Below are 22826 nucleotides of genomic sequence, written 5' to 3'. Positions count from 1 at the left end.
GAGCAGAATCAATTTATCGAGGGCTTATGTTCAAATCATTTATAAGCAGGTGCAATTATTTAGAGATTTTTGCTGTTATCGAAATTTGCCAATTTTAGCGGCTTCTTTTTAATTTGCAGCAATTTACAAGAGGACGGCGCAAAAGCATGAGACGTATCAGAGCACAAAAATAATTCGTGCTTCAGCAGCCAGAAGGATGATCTTTGACTGGAGTGGGTGTAGTTGGCTGAAATGAAAGAAGACTGGGACATATTTCAAGTATCCCTTTTCACCGTTTCTGTCTCTCTGTTCAATTATGGCAAGCGATGACTGAACGTTACTCGTGTATGTATATATAAATATTAATATATAAATATGTATATATAAATATAAAATATAAATACATATATAAAGCATGTTTCAAGCCACAGAGTTGTTTCAGCTCACAGCAAAACATTCCAAACTCCAAAATTAACATCGCAAGCTCAAGCAAGTTGAATCATGCCCGCCACCCACAAGCTATTTTTCACCTGCTGCCCACCTCCATCAACAATAGTGAAGCAGAGCTCCGGGCCGGATAACCACAAATACAGACACAACAGCGAGCACATGGCCGGCATGCTCCCTAGCTTAACCTTTGTCCTTGGTGATGAGTCCCCGCTGTTTTAACCCAAACACGCAAAACGGACACCATACGAAGACAAAGGCAACTTTCTCTTCCGCTCACTCTGAGATAATTGGCTCGCTTGGGATAAGCCCGGCCTGCAAACAAGTGAAGCTTGCCGCACAATGAATGCCAGTTAGTTTTTTATCCGCCCCGCTGTGGTGTCATGCAAATGGAGGCAACAAGTAAGCTCCCTCGAGATGCAGACTGTTGCACTTCTCGCAAACCTTCCAGCTGCCTTCCACCAGCTGCTTGACCGCACCGCAGTAAATTGCACATTGCATCATTTTTTGCATTAAACACAGTCCTATTATAACTGTTGGGTTATTCCAATCATATATTATATATTTTATTTTTTATAATATATACATTTTGCACTGCGATTTGTCACGTACATGCGAGGCTGCAAGGGTACGAGAAACAAAAGATTTTTCCAGATACATTTATTTAGAGGTCTAAAATCATATTAGCTAGCAAGACTGAGCATTAGGCCTTTCAAGAGGTCATTTTTTTCAAAACTGGTATGCAAAAATGGCTCCAATTTGAGCAGCAGACAAAGTGACCTCTTTTATATAATGAACCAAAAGCTTAGTCGAACGTTCTGAATTCACACCAACTAAGTGACAGGAGGAACAGGAAGTTTTTCCCGCTTCACGCTCCATTTTACCTGGGAGTTTTTTTTTTTCCAGACCTTCTTCGGAGTGATGCGCTCGGCAGCAGATCCCAAGGTCGTGGCCCCGAGGGGACGTGCATTATCAGTGATTCACTTTTCTTCTGTTGCGGCAGCTAATTAAGCTCTACAGGGATAATGGCCTCCTCGCTGTCAGGAAGAAGTGCTTCAACACGGATTTTAATGCAATGCAGCATGTGCGTTTGCACTTTTTTTTATCTCCACATCCCTCCATATTAATAAAAAATGTTGGCGCGATAGCATCATGTCTGAATTCTTATGTTGGGGTTAAGGTTAGATCTTTGAGATGACATCATCTCCAATTCCCCCGCAACTCTATGACCACGTTCGATCTTGTTTCCCTAAATCAATATTTGCCGTGTTTGTAATCATTCTCGATTTTGGCTTTGTCCAAATCATCACTATGTCAAATAGCAGGGAGGCATAATGCAGCGCTCTATTTTCATCCCTGGCTCTCACAAAGAAAATAGTGTCATAAGGTCACGGCTGCTCTGCATGATGCCTTGTGCCTTGTGTGTGTGGAGAGGACCTTGTCAAGGAGAATATATCATGCTGAGAAAACAGCGGCGGAGAATTCCGAACAGGCACAAAGTGGTAGTATTTTCTCTATCGCCCGCTGTCAAAACATCAGACACTTGTCGGGGGGGCAGGCCAAACACCGCCGAGGCATTCTGCTAAATTTAGGAAGGAGATGAAGAGCTCAAGTTGTGACATCTTCAACTGAGGGGATATCGAGCGAATGGCTGTGGAGTGGAGCATTGGAAACAATAATTCCTTTTAAAATTGTTAATTGTTATTAAAATATTTCCCAACCTTGATTGACCCAAGGCATATTTTATGCAATCCGAAAAAATCTCACAAAATACCCCAACCAAAAAAAAAAAATCACGAAATTGAAATCTAAGCAGGTATTTGTTATTTTGGACACCGCCGCCCTACGGCACAACAGACGAACCCTTTAATCAAAGGTGGGACGCAGCGCTGGTGGATAGAAAGCGAGGGTCGAGCCAGATCGGGTTTCTACGCCGCTCTGTACCTTAATCCTGGATTTGGAGACCGGATAACACAAAGGCAGGGACGGAAAAACACAATAACAGAGGTGGCATGGGATTGGTAGCTGCTGGTTGATGTGAAAGAAGGGGCCTCCTGGGGTGGAGTGAGGACTAGTGGAAGCTCCTGGGGGGGGGTGTATAAATACCTGCAGGAGGATGCAAGGTCTCCAGGGGGTGACAGACGCTCACTTACCCGGTGATGGGATAGAGAAAAGACAAGCTCGGCTTTAATTTTGATGCAGCCCGCGACAGAAGTGAGGAACCCTCAAAAAAAAGTTGAGGGTTGAAAAATGCTGTGAGTGAAAATGAATTAATAAAGGGGGCGATGACCTAAGCAAAGTGGACCGTATCAGACAACGCAAAGAGGCCGAATGGCGTCTCAAGTATTTGGTGGTGACGCTTTCTCGCCTCTGGCAGGAGATTCTCCTTTGCCAATTTTCATGCACCACAGCTCAGCCGGGGACTGCCTGCCAAGCACCTCCCACGGCCACAGCATGGTCTCTGCAGGTAAGTGGGCCTCCATCTGGATTACTAACATCATTTATTTACTACACTAATGGCTGGCACGTTTCTTCTAGTACATAATTACGTGCTCTGACATAAAGGCTGAAATGGAGATGTCAAAACAGGCATCCGATCAAGCCAGTTCAGATGTGTTATTGCTTTCACAATGAGAATATTTTCTTCGTTTTTAAACATTGTATGCATAGAAAAAACAATAAAGTGATGAATAATTTAATTTTTGAATTTTAGTGATTTTTTTAAATACAAAAATAATGATAATTCCTCTGTATTAATGTCGATTTTTTTGTAGTCTCATCCGGGCTGTCCCTGGGTCAGCCGCCCAAGCGTTCTCAAATGCAGCTTTCCGCAAGCTCCCTGGCGAACCCCCTGGGCAACAGCCCCCCGAGCCTCCATTACCCGGTCACACCATGTCATTACAGCAACCAGCAAGCCACCTACGGCATCATGGCAGGTAAGCAGGCTGCCATTATGCTTAGTTTTTCTTTCATCTGTTTTTTGCGTACCTCTCACTGTGTCATCTCAGTTGTGATTGACGTGTGACTGAAGGTGCCTTTCTTGCATAACAGCTCAGGAGATGCTCTCTGCGAGTATTTCTCAGACTTGTATCCTGCAAACGTGTGGCGTACCCCCGCCTAACATGGTGGGCGCTGCAAACTCGCTGCAAGGTAATCACACAGTTCCATCATTTCAATTATAATGAAACTTCCTCATTTTGCCTGATTTGGAGTTTACAACTCTTGAAATCAAAAATAAACTGCACAATTAATATTAAATTGGCCAATTGGAAATACAATTCTTCAACTTCTTGTCCATTATAACTTTTCTAACAACACACTTAAAAAGTTTTGGCTAACATAAAGGAAATATTTTTTGCAGCGGCTTTGATGAAACACAAACAACACCAAGGCTGGTTTAGCCATATTACATCATTTCAATTTTCTTTTACCCAATGTCCTTGACTAATGTTCCAAGCAGCGCATACAGTCAACAACAACTTTTTATTTTCACATTTCTCCCAGCAAGTATCAGTAAAGCGCACTTTTCTTTTTTCAAACTCAAAAAGGCTTCAAAAATTGGAGGTGGAGTGTCAAACTTCAAGAGGAGAAGAGCTCCTTTGGGAGTTGATGGAAACAAGAGAAAAGTTGAGCTGCAACATAAATTTTGAGATTTAGCTCAAACATAGATGTGCATATTTAGAATGCTGCTTTATATATTATGATGAAAAGAACAAAATGTTTGGTCCGCTTTTAACCATAGATTGGAAAATAAATGAGAAGCATTGCCATAGCGAGCAAGCTAACTAGTTAGCTAGCTAAGTTACATATTAAGGATACTATTATAGTTTCATTTCAGCGCTCAATATCTTGCATCAAACAGTGTGCTCAAGCAATATTTCAACATTCTGTCCACGTACGTACATGACGGACACAGCAAGAGATGGAGGAAGTGGTCCTGATTTCCAAGTGTTGGACATGACTTGAAAAATGCAACGGTTGTTAGTTTGAGCTTTCTGGAGGCTGTCAAATGGATAACACGAGAAAAATGTTGACGCCGTTACTGATGCAATATTGATCGAATGCCACCGTTGCTTGGTAACATTGATTACCTTTGAGGGGTGCCCATGCCGTCATCTTCAGATTTTAGATGGTGGACATGTTATCATTGACCTATTGACGGAATAGTATAATTTGATTCACTGCGTTATAAACGGGACGACGTTTATGATGCAACGATTTTAGAACTCATCTAAAGTCTCTACTCTTCATTTAATGTTCTGGTGACTAACAGAAATTTCCACACTTCTCGTGTCCTTCCGTCCAGGTTCACTGACACCATGCTTGTACAAGTTTCCAGATCCCGGTTTAAGCGGCAGCTCCTGCGCATTAAGTCACGGTTTCTCATCGCTGCCCTCCGCTCTCCTTCTAACTGATGAGGCCCCTGGGGGCCCCGGTGTGGGCGAGATGAAAGTTAACATCCAGAAGAAGAGCATCCGGGAGCTGGAAGACACCCCCGCTATGGACTCCCCCCAGATACAAGAGCTGGAGATGTTTGCCAATGACTTTAAGATAAGGAGGATCAAACTTGGTGAGAATTGGGATGGAAATGCCACGCCCACTTTCATTTACTACGTTTGTAACTTGCCATTAATATATTCAAGCCACACACAGACACAAAGAAGACTTTCACAACTACTGTAAGTGACTTAGTAAGCTGCAATAATATTTTCATTGGTAAGGAAACCGGAGAGCAGTATTGCTGTTGTCTGTCTACATGTTGCTGCACCGTTTGTGTTCTATGGCTTAAAGTGTTATTTTAAGGTTGCTTCCTTTAACTAGGCTACACTCAAACCAACGTGGGCGAGGCACTCGCCGCCGTGCACGGTTCAGAATTCAGTCAGACCACAATCTGCCGCTTTGAAAATCTGCAGCTGAGCTTCAAGAACGCTTGCAAACTGAAGGCCATTCTAGCCAAATGGTTGGATGAAGCTGAGCTCGCTCGAGGTGAGCCCGTCGCCAATTTCTCCCATCTTTGAAGTCTCTAATTTACCTTCCTCTCACATCTCCTTTCAGCTCTGAACAATGATAAAATTGGAATGAATGAGCGAAAGAGGAAAAGGAGAACAACTATCAGGTATTTTTTTTTTTTAATCTGCTTTGTCACTGCAGCTATTAAGGTTTTTTATTCTCTGCTTGCTCCTCAATTCAGCCTGGGAGCTAAGGAGGCTCTCGAGCACAGCTTTGTGGAAAAAAGTAAACCATCTTCCCAGGAAATAGCCCGGATAGCTAAAGGCCTTCACCTGGAGAAGGAAGTGGTCCGAGTGTGGTTCTGTAACAGGCGCCAGAGGGAGAAACGAGTCAAAACCAGCCTCAGCTCCTGCTTGGCCAAATTGAGTACAAACTGCTTAGGCCAGATGAGTAAAACACATCGGTCGATGATATAAATCATGGATTAACTCATAATATTTTCCTTTATATTGAGTGTTTTGTCTGTAACCAAGCAAAATTAATGTTTTTTGTTGTTGTTGTTGTTGTTTTAGCACAAAAGGTGTGGGTGGCTCAACAGAAAAGAGAAGGGGAAAACAAAATCTCATTTTTATAGCATCAAGAATTGTAATTCACATTATGTCTTACTATTTGTTTGTGAGTTGAGATGCAATTTTTATTTCCCTAATTATACTTACAGTAGTTGTACTGCACAACACATTATTTATATTCAGATGTAATATATGATATTGTTTAGGATATTTAAAGTCATTGGAGAGTGTTAACTCCACAAGTTGCTGTACTGCAAACTTGTGGCTGACAGGAAACAATAAAAGGACCTAAAAAAATGAGCTTTGGTGTCAAATTGGTGAAGTCATACATTGTAATTCATAAATACAGCCAGAGGATATTTACCAAACTGGCAGTTATTTTACGGAACTGATGTGAAGTCAGGTCACACGTTTAAAATACGTTCAAGTTCAATCCAGCTAACTGGGACAACTCCGCCCCCTTCCGTTATACAGTTGTCACTGCAGGAGTAACAATTTTAAAATTGAACATTTTGATTTTTCGACAATAATTTGAATCATACTGTAATTATTGTCTTTTCTTCTGAAAGCGGATGTGAATACAGTTCATAAGGAATAAACCTGTCACAACCCAAAACTTTATTTAGTTTAACTTGTTACTATTGAAATAGATTAAAATCTTCTATGTAGCTACACCAGGCGTGCACTGTCTCTCACACGCAAACTCTCAGTTCAACAAAGTCCACAAATAAAAACATAATAATTTACGATAGCGTTTTTACACTTACTTTGCATGTTGCTTAGTGCGACTTCTGGGGAACTCCCCTTCAGTGCATGGCTTTTGTTCCAAGCCAGTTGATATGATGCAAGCGTGACAGTCTCTGAGTGGTTCGTAATTTTTGGGAAAAACGTCCTGTTTTTCTGCATGACTTTTCAAAGTGTCCAACTTGCAAAATCCAGTCCCTTTTGGAAAATTGTTATCGGTGTTAGCATGGAGTGACTTTTTTCCCTGCCATTTGAGAGCAAAATTGACACTAATTAGTTTGCCCAACACAAATGTTGATATGAACGTAAAAGAGCTGCATGCAGGCCTGACCCACATAATACATACAGCTAACCCCATATTTCAATTTTATCTCTCCATCAATAAGTAAACCACCAAAAAGTTGTACCAGAAGAAATTTTATTACTTATAAAATCCCATTTACACAGTCCAGTAATTAAGGAAACAAGTGCACATACACACAAAATAAAACAACCTCCCAAGGAATCGAAAGTTCAAAGATGTTTTTGCCCAATGAATCTTCTCAAAGATGTTTACAGATGTATGACTGAATTATTCCACTAGTTTGTTGTGCATGTGAAACACGTGGCAAAAAAAAAAAAAATCTAGGAAAACGTAACAAAGCAAAGAAATGCCCTAAGACAGAAGAAAAATGGTTCCGTGTTACTCAAGGTCACTCAAAGATCAGACTAACCAGGAACACCTCTTTTATCACAGTGACAATCTCTTTGCAGTGTGTGTGTGTGTTTTGGACAACAGGCAGCTCGTCAAAAAAAAAACAAAAAAACAATAAAAATGCATAACTGCACAGCAGCTAAAAGGGAAGCGAGATGGCAGGACAGGCGGCAACCTGCAATCCCTGAAGAACTTGTGTGATTTATACAAGAAGATAAAGACCAACCAAGAGAACCCCCCCCCCCCCCCCTAAAAAAACCCCTCCTCAATTAGCATGGAATGCTCTACAGCAAACATCTTCAGTTAGTACCAATCGTCAAAAGTGTCACAATCTGTACAGAGTTGATTCACCAGTTACTTTAATGTGAAGCTGAGGTTTCAACCTGTGAGGCTTCACTCATTGTGTGCATTTTACACTCCCAAAAAAGGAATACGACTAATTGGAAGCAAAGAAATATGTATTGAATGATTTTGTATAGAGTCAAGTTTCAGCAAAGACAGAAGATGATTTGCATAAGTAAGCGCTGCAGCCCTTCCGAAGAAAACGAGCTGCACTGTAAACAAGAGTGCAGGTGGCATCCGGCTTTTTTCCCAGTCGAGCGCAGATCGTTTAGCCACCTCTCTAATGTCGTAATAAATATTTGAGCAGAAGTAGAGCAATCGACAAGACGGTAAAATGTCTCTCGATGCGTGTCAGTGTGTGTGTAACCATTTAACCTGTGTCAAAGTCAGTGCGTCAGTCGCCATATGAAAGAGATCAGAAGCTGTTAGTTAGTCCACGCCGAGGGCGCGGAGCTGTCTCTCGATTTCATCGTCAGACATGGTAGGTTGTTTGGACGAGGCGGCGGCGGCGGCGGGGACGTTCTTTCCTGCAGCCGGAGCTCGGACCATCTGCGCACACACAAATGGAGACACGGAAACTGAAAACATGCTTACTGGCAGCTTTTCCTGTCCGGCGGGTGCAATTAACGACATGTCATGATTTCTTATCTACTTGCCAATTCTGAGGCAGCTTGGGAAATTCATGTCCCCTCCTGGTCTACAGCTGTGCTCCTGCTTATTGCACAATAATGGCTAAGGAGCTGCAATACTTTTTACAACCGCTAGAGGGAGCCCGACGCATGGCTCAGCTCCACCACCGTGGCATCATTTAACTGTATCAAAATTTGCTTGAGTGAAATATCACATTGACTCTGGAGCTGCTTACCTTTCCTGAGATCTCGATACCAATCTCATCCAGAACTTGGTTGACAATGTCCTGAGATTCCTCTTCATCTCCAGACTCATCCAAGAAGTCATCCAAGGTATCGTTTACTAAAACGAGAAGGACGTGGACAATGACGTCTTTTAGTTGAGACAATGAATTTTACTCACAGTTTGTAATTTGGGGAATGCAAGGACATTTTTTCTTAATTTTCTTTTGCTCAAGCGGGCAGCATTTGAATTTCAGCCCCCTGTGTTTAATGCTTTTCCCATGTGTGCATTGCCCTTACTCATCTCCTCCGTCATGTCCATCTTCATGTTCTCCTTCTGGAAATCTTGCATCATGTGCATCGTCTTCTGAGGATCCATCTTTTTGTTGATGGCTTGCATTGTCTGCAGATATTAGTCACAACAGCCTTTTAGTTCAAAATCCAGTGCTGGTGACTAACTCCACTTGATGCAGACACTCAACCAACTCACGATCACGCCTCATTAATTGGAGGGCTTAATTATAGCTGACCTGTGTGTTTACAATGGTTTGACTTGGAAATGAGCGAATGGCTTCTGGGCTTTTTGTTCCCTTCGCGCTTCATTAGCAAAGCTGCGAATCAGCTTCACAGAATTCACGCTCTGATTTGATTTCCAAGGTGTCATGTTGAGGAGAATACCTTTGCGGTGGAAGACATGGCTCCGGCCATCTTCATTTGGGAGTTCATGAGCTTGGTCTGCGTATTCATGGAGGTGACCTTGGAGCTGACGGCGTACGTGCGGTTCTTCTGTTTCCTCAGCTGGACCAACTGCTTAGCGAGGATTTTACATGCCTCCCGGTTGCCACTCTTGGCCATTTTTTTAATCTCTGCTTCCTGGAGAATTGAAGTGGAAAATGTCGCCAGTCATCATCTTGTAGTAACAATCATTCATCTCCAATCCAAGCAATTCATCAACCTGAAGTCTATTTCCACGCGACCAAGAATCGATAAACCAACAAAGATACCCACAGAGCTCCCAAGAGAATCACTCTGTGTACAAATATAGACATTAGAACCAAAGCCGATATGGTTGAGGCCACATTCAGTGGCAAGCAAATGCACGCTTTTAGCTTTAGTAAACATCTGAATATACATTACCGCCCACAGGCATGGAGATTGTGGATGTACACTTCCCAGGAGACAACAGAGAAGCTCCGGGTTAAGAGGAAGCAAGCCGAGCCTCTGAACATCTTTGTTTATTTCATGTGTGCGCGCTGTAAGCATCTTTATCGGAAATAATTAATTATTCATGACTAGAACTTGGCTCACCCGGCCGGGCACCACACTATGTGCTGCATTAGTGTCAGACCTGCTGTGCGAAAATAAAATTTGGAGTGAGGAGTACAGAGGCAGACGGTGATTATCGTAATGTCTGCTCTGCAGCATCCATTTCAAACAAATACAGTTGTATTGAGTGGAAATGTCGCGGAGGCTTGGCCAACAACTGTCAGGCTGAAAGGCAGACAGATGCCTGAAGAGCGGCTGGACAATGTCCTGCTGCCACGGTCAATTTGCTCAAGCTTATGCAGGACAACCTTTAAGATAAACTGAAAATGATATGAATTAAAACCATCAATTATTTCACATCTATTCTTCCGTTTCTAACATAACATAACATAACATAACATAACATAACATAACATAACATAACATAACATAACATAACATAACATAACATAAATACATTTTCTACAACAGTCTGATTTAGTGGGCTCCACCTACAGAAAAAACTTAAATTAAAAATGTTATTCCATTCAGGGGGGAAATAGATTTTGCAATTTCTGCTTTTTTGCTGAAGAAAGTGCAAGAGTATGCAAGTACTCCGGGCTAAACTGCAAATGTAGGTCATATCCACCTCTTAGCACAAAGTTTCTCCTATTCAGAACATGCCACTGAGGTTCAAAAACTCCCCTAATTAGCGCAAATGTAAAATTAAAACCTTGTCCCCCCCCCCGGAGGAGGTAATTATGTCTCGTATGATATTTACTTAATACAACAGAGGCGAGAGTATGCGATTTGTTTCTTTCATCTGGCAGCAAGAGGAAACCTTGTGTGTTTTTTGTGCAAACACACGAATGTGGATATGAGATGAAGAGAACCGGTTGCATGTTTTGCCTGTGGCAAAGCAACCGTAGCAGATCCATCATGTCTATTAATTGAGATCCATTAGTCCAACAGACATAATCCCTGCAGTGGAAAATGTCCCTGCATGTCTCGAAAGCAAGGAAGGGGTCATGGTAGGATTTGATGCAAGATGTCGGAATAAATCCAAAAAAATCAAACTCCCTATTTTTGTGCATGTTGGACTCTCACCAATTGCTTCTCCTGCCTCTCCAGAGCTGTTCTGTCTCTTGTGATCTGTCTCTGGGTGCCGCGTAACTCTCTCGACTGTTCCTTGATGACATCTTAGGGAAGACAGAAAAAATAATAATAATTGAAGTTATTTTAATAGTGAGCAGCGTGTCCGTGCTTCCCACCACGCGCCAGATAGCTCGTATTGCTACTTAGTCAGCTTTCTGACTCCCACGCTATCGCTAAGTGGTATCATGTGAGATAATGCATGAGCATAAATCAACAAACAATTTGTGTAAGCAAGCCAATAACGCGCACTTAAAACCTCAGTACAAATATAAATATTTTTCCGTATATTCATTTCCTAAAAAAAAATAAAAAAAAATAAATACAAATAAATGTCAAAAATAGATACAAGACAATAAAAAAAAGTCTATAAATGAAAAGTATAAAATAAGAAATATTTTTAAATATACATCCATGTTCTACAAGAGTTGTTTCTGTTACGCTCCTTTAAATCATCAGAGGAAAAAAAAGGGAAAATGTTGGATGAGCAGAGCAGAGACTTCAACGAGCTCCTATGTGAGAAAAACGGGAGGGAGATTTCCAGAAGTGACAAGAAATCTGTTTTATGGAACAGAAAGTTCTCTTGGATTCGATGGATCCACGTCACGTCGCGTCGGACCACTTGCGAGAGCCAAACGTGAATACGTACAAAGTGACGCAGCGAGTACGTATTCGAGTGGGAGGGATATCGTCCGACAAATACAAGTGATCAACCCCCCCAACCTTTATTTTTCCAATCACCTAATAACCACAATGCAATTTCAACCCAAGGCGAGATAAAATTGATACGAGACAAGAGCAAGTCAGGAACACTTGGTGGATTTTGCCCAAGCGGAATCCCAGAAGATGCGATATTGGCTTGCTAACACCAAGACGATGGTAAGAACCAAACATGGATGAGTGAAACTAAGATGAGGAGAAGATCGGTTGCCTTAACAACAATTTTGTGTATTTCTCCCTTTTTATTTTTTTCAACAAAAAGATCTAGTACAGTGTACATCAAGATTTATATGCCATTTGTTCTGCCATCCTCATCGTGCCCTCTACATAATCACAATTAACTATGGATTGAATTATTAATTCTTTTTTTATAGTGGCTGCCTTTTGACCTTGTCATGCTTGATTATCAGCCTGAGGAAAATACTTTGGAGATTGAGAGACCACTCAGAATTTTGACAACTCTATATATAATCAACTGAGCTATTTTTCAACACAAATGGATCACTGTACAGACTAAAATTAACGTAGGTTCATAATAGCTGACGTCAGATAGATTGATCGATATCGGTCGACATCGATCGATATCGACAGACCGACAAACATCTGTTTAATATCATTTCAAGTAAAACAATGTGAAAGTTGTAAGGTTAACCAAATGGTGTTCTATTTACAAATCGCGAGAAGACCAATTTATTCATAGTTTACAATGAAAAATACATTTTGACATTTTTCAGGCTTTATAAATACACCCTAAAATGACATTCGTAGCTATTTTCGCACGACCATTATTATCTTCCAAATGTAAATCTCATGGAAACTACTGATACAATGCTGAGAGTGACTCATGGAACATCTGAAACAAGTCAAACGGGTTCAAGTGGAAGCCGGATTTATGAGATATGGACGCAACACTGATACAGTCTCGGGCTAACAACACAACTTAGCTTAGCTTGTGCCCCAAAACAAACTTACCGTCGACAGTCTTCTTCTTCTTGAAAAGGGAAGCCATCGTTCTGCCTTTATACAGACTCTTATATAAAATATAAAGGCTATAGAGACAAACTAAAACGACTCCGGGCGTAACTCAGTACGGTGTTTGATGGAGCGATCGACCGGTAGGTTAGTTTAGCAGCGTCGGCGTCTTCCTGGTTGACTTTCTGTTGTCGGGTTGTTCCTCTCTCAGCTGACTGACTGGCTCGACCGCTCTGTGTGACGTCATGAAAACACTCCTTGTGCTGCCTTCACGTGTACTCGTGAAACATGAAAAATAGTCTGATAATAGAAAAAAACACACACAAAAAATAAAAATAAAACAATATTTCCTGGATTAAACCATGTCGTGAAGGCAGCATCCAAATTACAGACCTCAAAAACTAAAATTCAAAAACATAAAATATGACTTTACAAAGAAAATAAATATCAGTTTTGATTGACAGTCAGAAATTTAATTTTCCAATTACAACCAACCTTAATCTCTAATGAATAACAAAACGAATACAACATCAGGACCAAAAAGTAATGAAGCAACCAACTGCTTTTTTACACACACAAAAGAAATGTCTGGTGCCTCATTTTGCTTGCCAAGGATGCTAATCCGAGCTTCAAGATTTAGCTCAGTGGTCTGGACAATGTCTTGAGATCTAAGGCTTAAATTTCTTTTCTTTTTTATCCTTTAAACTCTTCCATAGTCTCAGAAAAAAACTCTTAAAGTTTGTCAAACAAATGGTTGGTTCAACAACTCAATATTATACATCACTTACAGGATGCAATTTGCATTTAATTCTAAAAGATTAGACTTTTCAGTACCTTGTTTTTCTTTACTTCATTCAAGTGTTGCACAATGCATGAGTCAAGACAAAAATGAAACTGGTTTTAAGACAACAACAACAGAGTTGCTGCTGGTGAACTAAAAAAAACAGCAAAAAAAAAACAATAAAAAAAAGACATCTCCACAACTCCTCACAGTATCAAAGCATGTTCTCTCAATTTCCTTCCATAACTCATCATCCCAAGGGACGGGGGCTTCCCTTCCCTTCCCCTCTATTGTGTATTCATATTGTCTTATTTCATATTGATGCTGAGGGCAACTTTATGGGGCGAGGTGGGACTCATGAACCATAACCAACCCAATTTAGTGCATGTGTGTGCTGGTGTTAGTGCCGTGGATGGCAGACATGGTGGGAGATGCCCAGTTGTGGCTGGAGGAGAGGAGAGAAGGAAAGAGGTGACTTTGTAAGGGAGGAGGAGGGGAGGCTGCATAGCCCACAGCTCTTCTATCTCCGAGGAGAGGTGTGCAGAGGCATGTCGTCCTGAGGCGTAGTTCTTGTTAAGGTTATTAGGGAAGATGTTTGCCACTAATCACTTGAGGACTACGGGGACCCCCACCCCTCCACTAAATAGGGATCATCATCATCGGGCCTCAGTGGTGAGAAATCTGGCCCCAAGCATTTAGGACTCCTTCAGGTATACCAACTCTGAATTTGTCATATGCAAAATCTTTTTTTTTTTTTGGTCATATCAATAATGGCAAAAATCATGTCTTCCAGTTCCGTCTATATAATTTCAGTTAAGAATCAGCAATGGCTTCTAAATAAATAAATAAATAAATAAATAAATAAATAAATGGTCTTACCTTATCGTAGTTTATCGCAAAGTGGTTAATTTATCTTTATTTTTGTTGAAATGTTACTTAAACTTTGCCTGCACAGTGAATAAAAATTTCATGACACAACTGTTTGGAATTTGAACAAATATAATGCATTAATTGTTTTGAAATATTATGAACTAGGAAGTCAACCAGTATTACTGAACAAACATGTTCAACTTTGGAGGTGCCATTATATTTTGATGTCCTTGAAAATTGGTCCCCATCAGGGCACTGTGAGGACGCGCTTTGACGGAAAAACAAAGAAATCGTTTAATCTGTTTTATTATCTTCTATCGCTGCAATAGCTTTATTCCCAATTTGCTTCTATCAACTCTTATCTGGTATTACTTTCTTTCTCCACTTCTCCTCCTATGTCTAACATTTAGCCTTGGGCAAAATGTAATGTTAAAAAGCACCACACAGAGAGTGGAGAGACTTTCATGTGTGAAATGAGAAACCCTGAACAATCCACGGGAGTCGCAGCCATAAAATGCACCGAGCTATTCAGCTTTAAGGTATTATTGAACAAATCGCTTGAATACCCTCACTTGACATCCGTGACGTTGCTGTAGGCTGATAACAACTGTGTTTTCCCCTTTCCTGTCCAGATAAACCAACTTAGGGACCACCGACGAGAGCGATGGGTGGTGATTTATGCAAGTGAAACCTAGGAGTCCACAAAAAACAAAAAACAAAAATTCTTTGTAGTGGTTTGACATTGCTTTTCCTCGTTTCGTGTCTGTAGCATTTATAGAACATCCAGGGAAAAGAGAAAAAAGGAAAAAAAAATCCAGATTGAGCTGGCAGTGTAAAATGTTTTTGCGATATGTGCCATCCCACTACAATCCTGCAAAAAAATAAATATATATAAATTCTGATTAACTCATTCACTGCCAATGACTTCAAATATTCATTTTAACTGGGATGGCAGGGAATTAGTTAAAATAATATTTTTAATTGTGCTTTAGTTGCAATGTCTAATATTGCAAAATAAAGTACCGTATTTTCCGGACTGTAAGGTGCACCGGACTATAAGGCGCGCCTTCAATGAATGTCCCTTTTTAAAACTTAATCCTTATATAAAGAGCACCGGACTATAAGGCGCACCATTAATGCATCATGTCAGATTTTTAATCCAAATCAAATCATTCTCCATTTTATCTTTTTTATTTCAACTTCAGATGCAACAAATGACTTTATAATCCCAAAATAATGATCCATAGTCTTTTTGATTCATGATTCATAGTCTTCAGCAGGCCACTTATGCTTGATTTCATGACACAATGCTTCGGGCCAGTTTGAATTTAGGAATTTAGTTCATATATAAGGCGCACTGGACTATAAGACGCACTGTCGGCTTTTGAGAAGATTTTAGGTTTTTAGGTGCGCCTTATAGTCCGGAAAACACGGTAATCTAAAAAATACAACAGAAAAATACAACACTGATTTGATTTCATTGCATTGTAGGTGTGCCTAATATTGTGACCATCTGACTAAAACAACAAAACATTCCTTTTATATCTGTGTTGTCATGCAATGGAATTTCAACTATATACCTTCTCAGGGGGCTTCTCGGGGTGGATATCGACAGACATAAATCCCAACTTGTTGTATAATAAGACCTCATATATGTCTATTTTTTTTAAGCATTCCCGTGTCCCTGCCATGTAACAAGTCTGAAATATGTCTGTATGCAAAACGGAGCAACGAGGGGGAGGCTGGGGATTTTGCTGCTGTCTGATGGATGAATCCAACAAAGATCTCAAATACACAACATGAGGTAGGAATTAAATAAATGTGAGTTGGACCACAATGGACTGTCCCATAAAAAGGGAGGGCTAATTGAAGAACATGTAGGGGGGACTGATTAAAACAAGAACTGCAACTCATAGACTCGATTCTTGGGACATCTGGAACCCAGCGTGCGGCCAAGAGGAGTGATCAGCGAGAAGATGGCGAAGGCTACAGGGAGGGCAATAAATCGAGCGAGTGACTCCACTCGTGGGACGACTCCTGCCACAAATCAACATCGGGGAATTGTGTGTAATAAGAGATTATTCCCCCCGCCCCCCGTAGTGCTCGCTCATCATCATCATCATCATCATCATCATCATCATCATCCCCCTGACTCGCAAGGCCAGAAATATTGCGCAGGTGCACTTGGACCACACACGCGCCCGACAAGCAGATGGTTTTGCAAGTAAGGTCACGCTGCCAACATGCTGCTGGCGCCAATTTTGGATGTTACAAGCTCCAATGATGTTGCCTTTTATCCACAGGTCCATTTTGCCCAAGGAGGCCAATCTGTGTGTGGACATGCATTAAAAGCATCTCTCCTAAGGCTATAAGCAGCCGTCTTCATCCACAAGCCAGGCTGGAGATGTTAGGCTGGTGGTCCCAGCAGGAGTTCGACTCAGACGCCGCATCAGCATAGGGGAATTTAAGTCATTATGATTGGAAGGGCAACAGAGGACACTCTCCAAATGAAGGTGAAGGTTTACAGTAGTTGGAGGGTGTTAATACATTAAATGCTTGATATCATTAGTCAAATACAACATTGGTGTCATGGTTTTAAAATATGAAAATTATAGTTATAATATAAAATATAGTTCCCTTTGTGTCTTTTTCCCGCATGAGTGACTTTTGTCTGCAAGTAAATTGCGGAGGTATTTTTTTTATGCTTTAATTTCATGCATATCCGATACACAAACAGAAACATTAACATTATTTTGTTTTCCGAATGCAGTGCGAATTTTTACATTAAATGCATATCAAACTCGTATTTAACACCAAGTCCGTATCTGTCATTGGATGGATTCCCCTCGGTGAAAATGACCCCCGCATTTCAGTCTTCATCATCTCATTAACTTTTAGCCAGCAGCCAGGGCGGCTTCATTATCTTCACACATGCAGAATGAGCGGCAGAAGTGGAGGATGGACTAAGTAATTATGTGCTTTTAAAGCAAGGTCAGCGTTGAGACTCTGAGCAAATATCCAATATCTTCAACTCACTTTCTTCAGACCACTCACGTTCACAATGGCGGCTGGGCCCGGCTCCCTTTGTTGTCTTTGCAATCAAAACTCTCATTACCATTCAAGAGATTTCCATTAATGACATTATTAAAGAGTGAGATAATGAAAACAGGGAAGCATGGCGTTTGTGTTGTACACAAAAAAAGACTCAATTTCCATTAATGATCAAATGAGTCTGTTTCTCATTAAACTGCGACCACATTGCAAATAAGCTCATTTTGTGGATTTAGACACGAATAAGCAAGTTGTTGACACATAATGGTGCTGTTTATCCTGTTAGGAGGTCTTAAAATGATAATGTGGAATTAAAAGCCACACCATGGACTTGAAGAAAAAATAGTCTATCCAGGGAAAGAATGATAATGATTATATAGCTAAGATATTCCTGATTCTGCATTTTCATAAACAAGCAGTCAGCATCATCTCACACCTGCTTCATCAAGACCAGAGGATAGATTTTTAATTAAACATCTTAATTAGCCACAAAACTGACTCTCTCTTTGCACCTTACAGCTCCTTCAGTCAGTATTTATTTTTTATTTTTTAGCAGCTCATACTGCTTCAAGGACATCTCCAAACTCAAAACATCATCACAACAGAATGTGCTTCTGAAATGTGTCTCGCTCGTAAAATCGTCTTTAGATCCAAAGCACCAAAGGTTCTTCTGTTATTCCTTTAGGGCTTAGGATCGGAAAAAGCAAACAATTCCAAAACTTCATAGTCATTTCTGTCGTTTTCTTCCCCTTCCCCTTCAAAACATCTTCTAATAATCATCACTGTGCCTCATTAAGGCAAAGTGGAGAGGCGGCACGAGCGGCTCCAGATGTTTGGTGGAAAACCCCCGAGGTCGAGTGTCTGACACGAGCAATTCATGTGTGTCTGTGCTGCTGTAATGTACACTCTCAAGTGTGCAAAAGTGTGTGTGCGCGACAATCTATCCAAATGTGTGTGTCCCGAAGGCGCTTGGTGTGCTCTACTGCCCCACTTCCACACTGAGTACAGCATGAAGAGAAGCATTAACATTATCTATGTAGGCCTATCTTTACAAAAATATTTTTAAAATCATTTTATTTTTGTTAGCTTGATTTCAATCCAGTGAAATATATTCATAAGCCGATTCAAATTATCTACAGAATTGTCTTAAACTGATGGCCTATTTTTGTGAAGTCTAATCACAGCAGGAGACATCGCCTGAATAATGTGCGCTCACTGAGAGATCAAAGTGAAAGAAAGATGGCGGAAAGTGACGGAAGCGTTAAGCATTTGTCGGGCTCCCTCGGGTCTCATCAGTCCCGGCGACTCGAATGTGAAACTCAACAATGACAGCGAGCTGGGCCTGATCCGGGGAATAATAATAAATCAGCCTGTTGTCTTATTTATGTCTCACTGGTATATATTGGTGCAATGATGAATAGTAAACAGGTGTAAATAGTATTGCCTCCATGCATGTGTGTGTGTGTGTGTGTGTGTGTTGTTAAAAAGCTTCTTTTCACTCTTGAAGGTGGTTTTATTTCATTTGCTTATTTGTCCGACCACAATGGAACAAGCAGAATTTGATACGAGGTCTGCCCATGACATAAAAAAGCAAAACAAATAAATAAAATAAATAAATAAACAAATAAATCAACACATGAATAAAAAATAAACATAAAATAAAACAAATCAAACAAAAATAAAACATATTTTCAAAACTTTTACACAATTGTGCACACACTCTTGGAAATAAAACTTGACTGTGTTCAAAATTCATGAATACCATTTTAACTTGCATTAAATGGGACCATCTTCTAAACAGTGAACACAGTGCCCTGCCATCAACACTTTCTCCACAAGATGCCCTCATACTCTTTCTTCTCTTTCCTCATACTCTTTCCAGACCACACGCAGCCTTGCTTTACCCTTCCAGAATGTGTGGAATCATCAGAATGATACACAGCATGAATGAAGCCACAAAAATAAAACTAGCATATTGCTATGGAACCATTTACATTCACTAATCTCTGGGCCATCTTGAGTCATTTCTATTATATTTTATGCGAGGAGCTGCAGTTAAGTAGCACTATAAAAAACAGGATAATAAAAAGCTAACCATTAAATTGTTTGTTTTATGTATAATAGAATTTTGGAGGTCATGTAAACCAAGAGTGTATGTATTTAGTACATACGTAGCAAGTGTGTCCAGACCAGACCCTTTCCAAATGGGGGCGTGAGAGAGAGAGAGAGAGAGAGAGAGAGAGAGAGAGAGAGAGAGAGAGAGAGAGAGAGAGAGAGAGAGAGAGAGAGAGAGAGAGAGAGTCAACAGCCAATCAGAAGAGAGCTGAAGTCTTGACAGGACTTTTTCACTGGGCTCGAGTGTCACAAGTTTTTGGTGGACTTTGTGGCCCCGGGTGGTGCACAGCTGGAGGCGCATTGTCAGCATTCAAGCAGGACGGCATGGCCATTGTATGTGTTTGCCAATATATGGAGGTTCGGAAGAGCGAGGGGACGCAACCAGCCTGAAGCCCGTGATAGTCCAGTGATCTCCGTTTTGCTCTCTAGCTATGAGCTGCCTGGATGTGATGTACCACCAAAGCTATGGAGCACACCTCCTCCCTGCAGAAGCCTACAAGTCGACATATTACAATCATCATTGCCAACAGCAGCAGCAGCAGCAACAACAACAACAGGTGAGACTTTCATTGCAACATACATCGAAGAAAGGCGTTATCAGAAATGTTGTTGAATCAATTCTATTACTTGATTTGATTTTAAAAACACAGAAAAATAAATCCTGTATTTTAAATGACCTCCCTTTTCATTCCATGCTTTTTTGATTGTCCTTACAGAGGAAGCTGAGCTCTCAAACTAAAATGCACAATTGTTCAGGCCAGCAGCAAGGCGGAGGACGAGGAATACCAACCAGAGATCCGTGTCTTCGCCCGGCTCCCGGAACCCAATCTGGATGTTTATCATTACACGACTTGGAGGTTAAAGACGGAAGTCAACCAGCAGGTGCGGAGTACTTAAACTCCCGCTGTATATTGTTCACCTACTTCCAAGGCGACATCAGTGATGTGGTGGACGAACATTTCTCTCGGGCACTCAGTCAGTCGGCCGGACTTAACAGGGAGCCCAAGCCGAGCCGGATGATTCAGACGTCTGCCTCAAATGGATCATGGAAAGGTAAACAGAGGCATTGGGATAGTTCCTCGAAAAATGACTTTCATTCTTTGACTGATTCACATTTTTGTTTTAGATGGTGAGTCACTTCAGAACAGTCCAACATGGAGCAGCGCCTATCCATCCCCTTCTACCACCTGCCTTCCTTCTGTCTCGTTGTCAGACTTCTCCCCAACTCCAATTTCCCTCAACCCGGCTGATGGCGGTCTATGGGCTGGTCACGTGCTCTCCCAGGCCGGCCTCCAACCGCTAGCTAGCCTCACAGACAGCTGGACCTACAGCCTTAACCCCCAAAGCACAAGTAGCTACCCAAACGTTCACGATGTCTACCATCCACACCACCGCACTCACATCCATACTCGCCATCACTACCGGCCTACGTTGCATTCATACCCGAGTCCCGGCACGGCGCTCGAGTCCAGGTTTAGTCCTCTTCTGCTGCCTGGTGTGAGAAACCAAAGTCAGTCTACAGCCAGCGCAGGGAGTTCCCCGCTCAGCGAGAGCGCAAAGACAGAAATGGACCCCAGTAGCTGCAGCCCAATCACGGCTTCATCTATTCCCTGGACACCTTCAACTCTCCATGGATCCTTGGAGTTGTATGATTCAGGTTGGTTCGGTCACAAGAATCCAATCAAGTGTATAAGTACGGGAAGTGGGAATAACAATGTTTTATTGTCTCTCTGCAGCTCATGAGCAGACCAAAGCAAAGTCGTCAGTTTGGTTCTAAGTGCTGACGTGCATTTAAGAGGACTAAGTGGCATCATCAATTGGTGGTTGCAAAACCAATACGACAATCAACAATATGGATGGACTCTTCTACTACTGTTCCTGCCTTATCTACATAACTTATGGTGGAGATGAACTCATTCATTCTATGTGTTTAAGCAGTTCTGTTTCAAGAGCAATGGGTCAATATCATTATATTGTACTCCCCCCCCCCCTTAAAATACACAGCTAAACATTTGCACAAATACCAAAACAATGATAAATCTCTTAAAACCATCAGTGATTTTGATTTTCTATTTTCATATTGAACATTTTGTCCCTAAAATTGTTGTCCATCGTGTCGTCTTTCTTCAGTTGAGGCTAAAATGGTGGATAATTATCGGGTAAATATTTCCACCGATTCCTAATTTCGATCACATTATGTAGTTGGATGTTGTTGAGCTTCGCATGTCTACTCTGTCATGGTAAAATATCAATTGATATAAATACCTTTCAGAAAATATATTTGTTAGATAGTACATAGCCAGTTTGCTAACAGAATCAGGTTGCTTAGTGAAGTTTCATCATGTGCTTATAAATTAGCCAATATGCAGTTTATATTTACATTGTCTGCTTGTCGTTCATTTTTAGTTTAGGAGTTTGGCAATTAATCATTTCAAAGTCACCTTATAGTGATATTGACCCATATACCAAATGTGTACAGTTTTGCCTTTCAAAGTGTGCTTCTTTTTTTTTTTTTTTTTTTTTAGCTGGATGACATCTGTGCCCGAATGCTACCTTTAAAATTTTGCCTCAAGGGATTGTGTGTTGAATATTTTGATACTGTATGTTTGAATGTAAATAATAAATTATGACGTTCTATTTGCAAATGAAGCTGTTTTATATTAATAGAAATTTGATAAATTCACATCCACAGAAAAATACAATGGTCTAAAAGCAAAATCAAATACTGAGCCCATAAACCAAATTGATGTGTAAAAATGCTAAAACCGAAGACTTCACAGCTTTAACCACTGAATTGTTTCGAGAGGAAATAGTTTGCATTCCATAAATAGTTATTATAAGATGCCATAACAGTTTTTTTTTTTCCTCTCCTGACAAAAACATGCACTTTAAATCACACGCACAGACAGTCGACAAACAGCAAGAATGCGTTTGTCTTGTCTGGACAGGAAGTTTACTGGACACGGCTGACAGACAGTCAAAGTGAGCCCGTTTGTTTTTTTCTATAATATTACTAATAATAGACTTGACAAAATACAAACAGGAGAAATACAATAAAAGTGTTTTTAATTCAAAGAGTTAATTTTGTGAAATGCTCATCTCGGAGTAGATTCCTGGCAAGTTTCTTTAGTGAATTAATATTTTATGTATACAGTGCAGCCAGACAGTTGGTATTCCCAAGAGTAGTACCGCAAAGACATTCCAGCTCAAACTTCTCTTTTATGTGGTTCTGTTTATTAGCCAGCAGCAGTTCCAGAACTAATCACGCATCAAGCAAGAAATCTCAAGTGGAGCATGCTTCGAGAATGATGTTCCAAGAATTGCTTATAATTTGAGATTTTTCT

The 22826-nt window shown here is 40.8% G+C and overlaps 3 protein-coding genes across 3 annotated transcripts; 2 read left to right on the top strand and 1 right to left on the bottom strand.

Moving 5' to 3' along the window:
- The first annotated feature begins 2757 nt into the window (after positions 1-2757).
- Positions 2758-6245, top strand: pou1f1 (POU class 1 homeobox 1). The gene is made up of 7 exons (XM_061287169.1): positions 2758-2893; positions 3201-3362; positions 3478-3576; positions 4733-4996; positions 5248-5412; positions 5482-5542; positions 5618-6245. The coding sequence occupies exons 1-7, from the start codon at positions 2758-2760 to the stop codon at positions 5850-5852; spliced, it is 1122 nt and encodes a 373-aa protein (XP_061143153.1). The 3' UTR covers positions 5853-6245.
- Positions 6246-7090: 845 nt separating this feature from the next.
- On the bottom strand, positions 7091-12890 carry chmp2ba (charged multivesicular body protein 2Ba). Its single transcript, XM_061287212.1, has 6 exons — positions 12666-12890; positions 10929-11020; positions 9255-9449; positions 8877-8979; positions 8591-8697; positions 7091-8274 (listed from the first exon to the last, which is right to left on the bottom strand). Exons 1-6 carry the CDS (start codon positions 12700-12702, stop codon positions 8155-8157), a joined length of 654 nt encoding a protein of 217 aa, XP_061143196.1. The 5' UTR covers positions 12703-12890; the 3' UTR covers positions 7091-8154.
- A 6880-nt stretch (positions 12891-19770) lies between these two features.
- vgll3 (vestigial-like family member 3) lies at positions 19771-22127 on the top strand. The gene is made up of 4 exons (XM_061287812.1): positions 19771-20039; positions 20199-20535; positions 20609-21139; positions 21219-22127. The coding sequence occupies exons 1-4, from the start codon at positions 19914-19916 to the stop codon at positions 21257-21259; spliced, it is 1035 nt and encodes a 344-aa protein (XP_061143796.1). The 5' UTR covers positions 19771-19913; the 3' UTR covers positions 21260-22127.
- The last annotated feature ends 699 nt before the right edge of the window (positions 22128-22826 follow it).

This window comes from Syngnathus typhle, linkage group LG9 (genome assembly GCF_033458585.1).
Source record: "Syngnathus typhle isolate RoL2023-S1 ecotype Sweden linkage group LG9, RoL_Styp_1.0, whole genome shotgun sequence".
Lineage (NCBI taxonomy): Eukaryota > Metazoa > Chordata > Actinopteri > Syngnathiformes > Syngnathidae > Syngnathus > Syngnathus typhle.
This window is presented reverse-complemented; position numbering and strand designations above follow the sequence as displayed.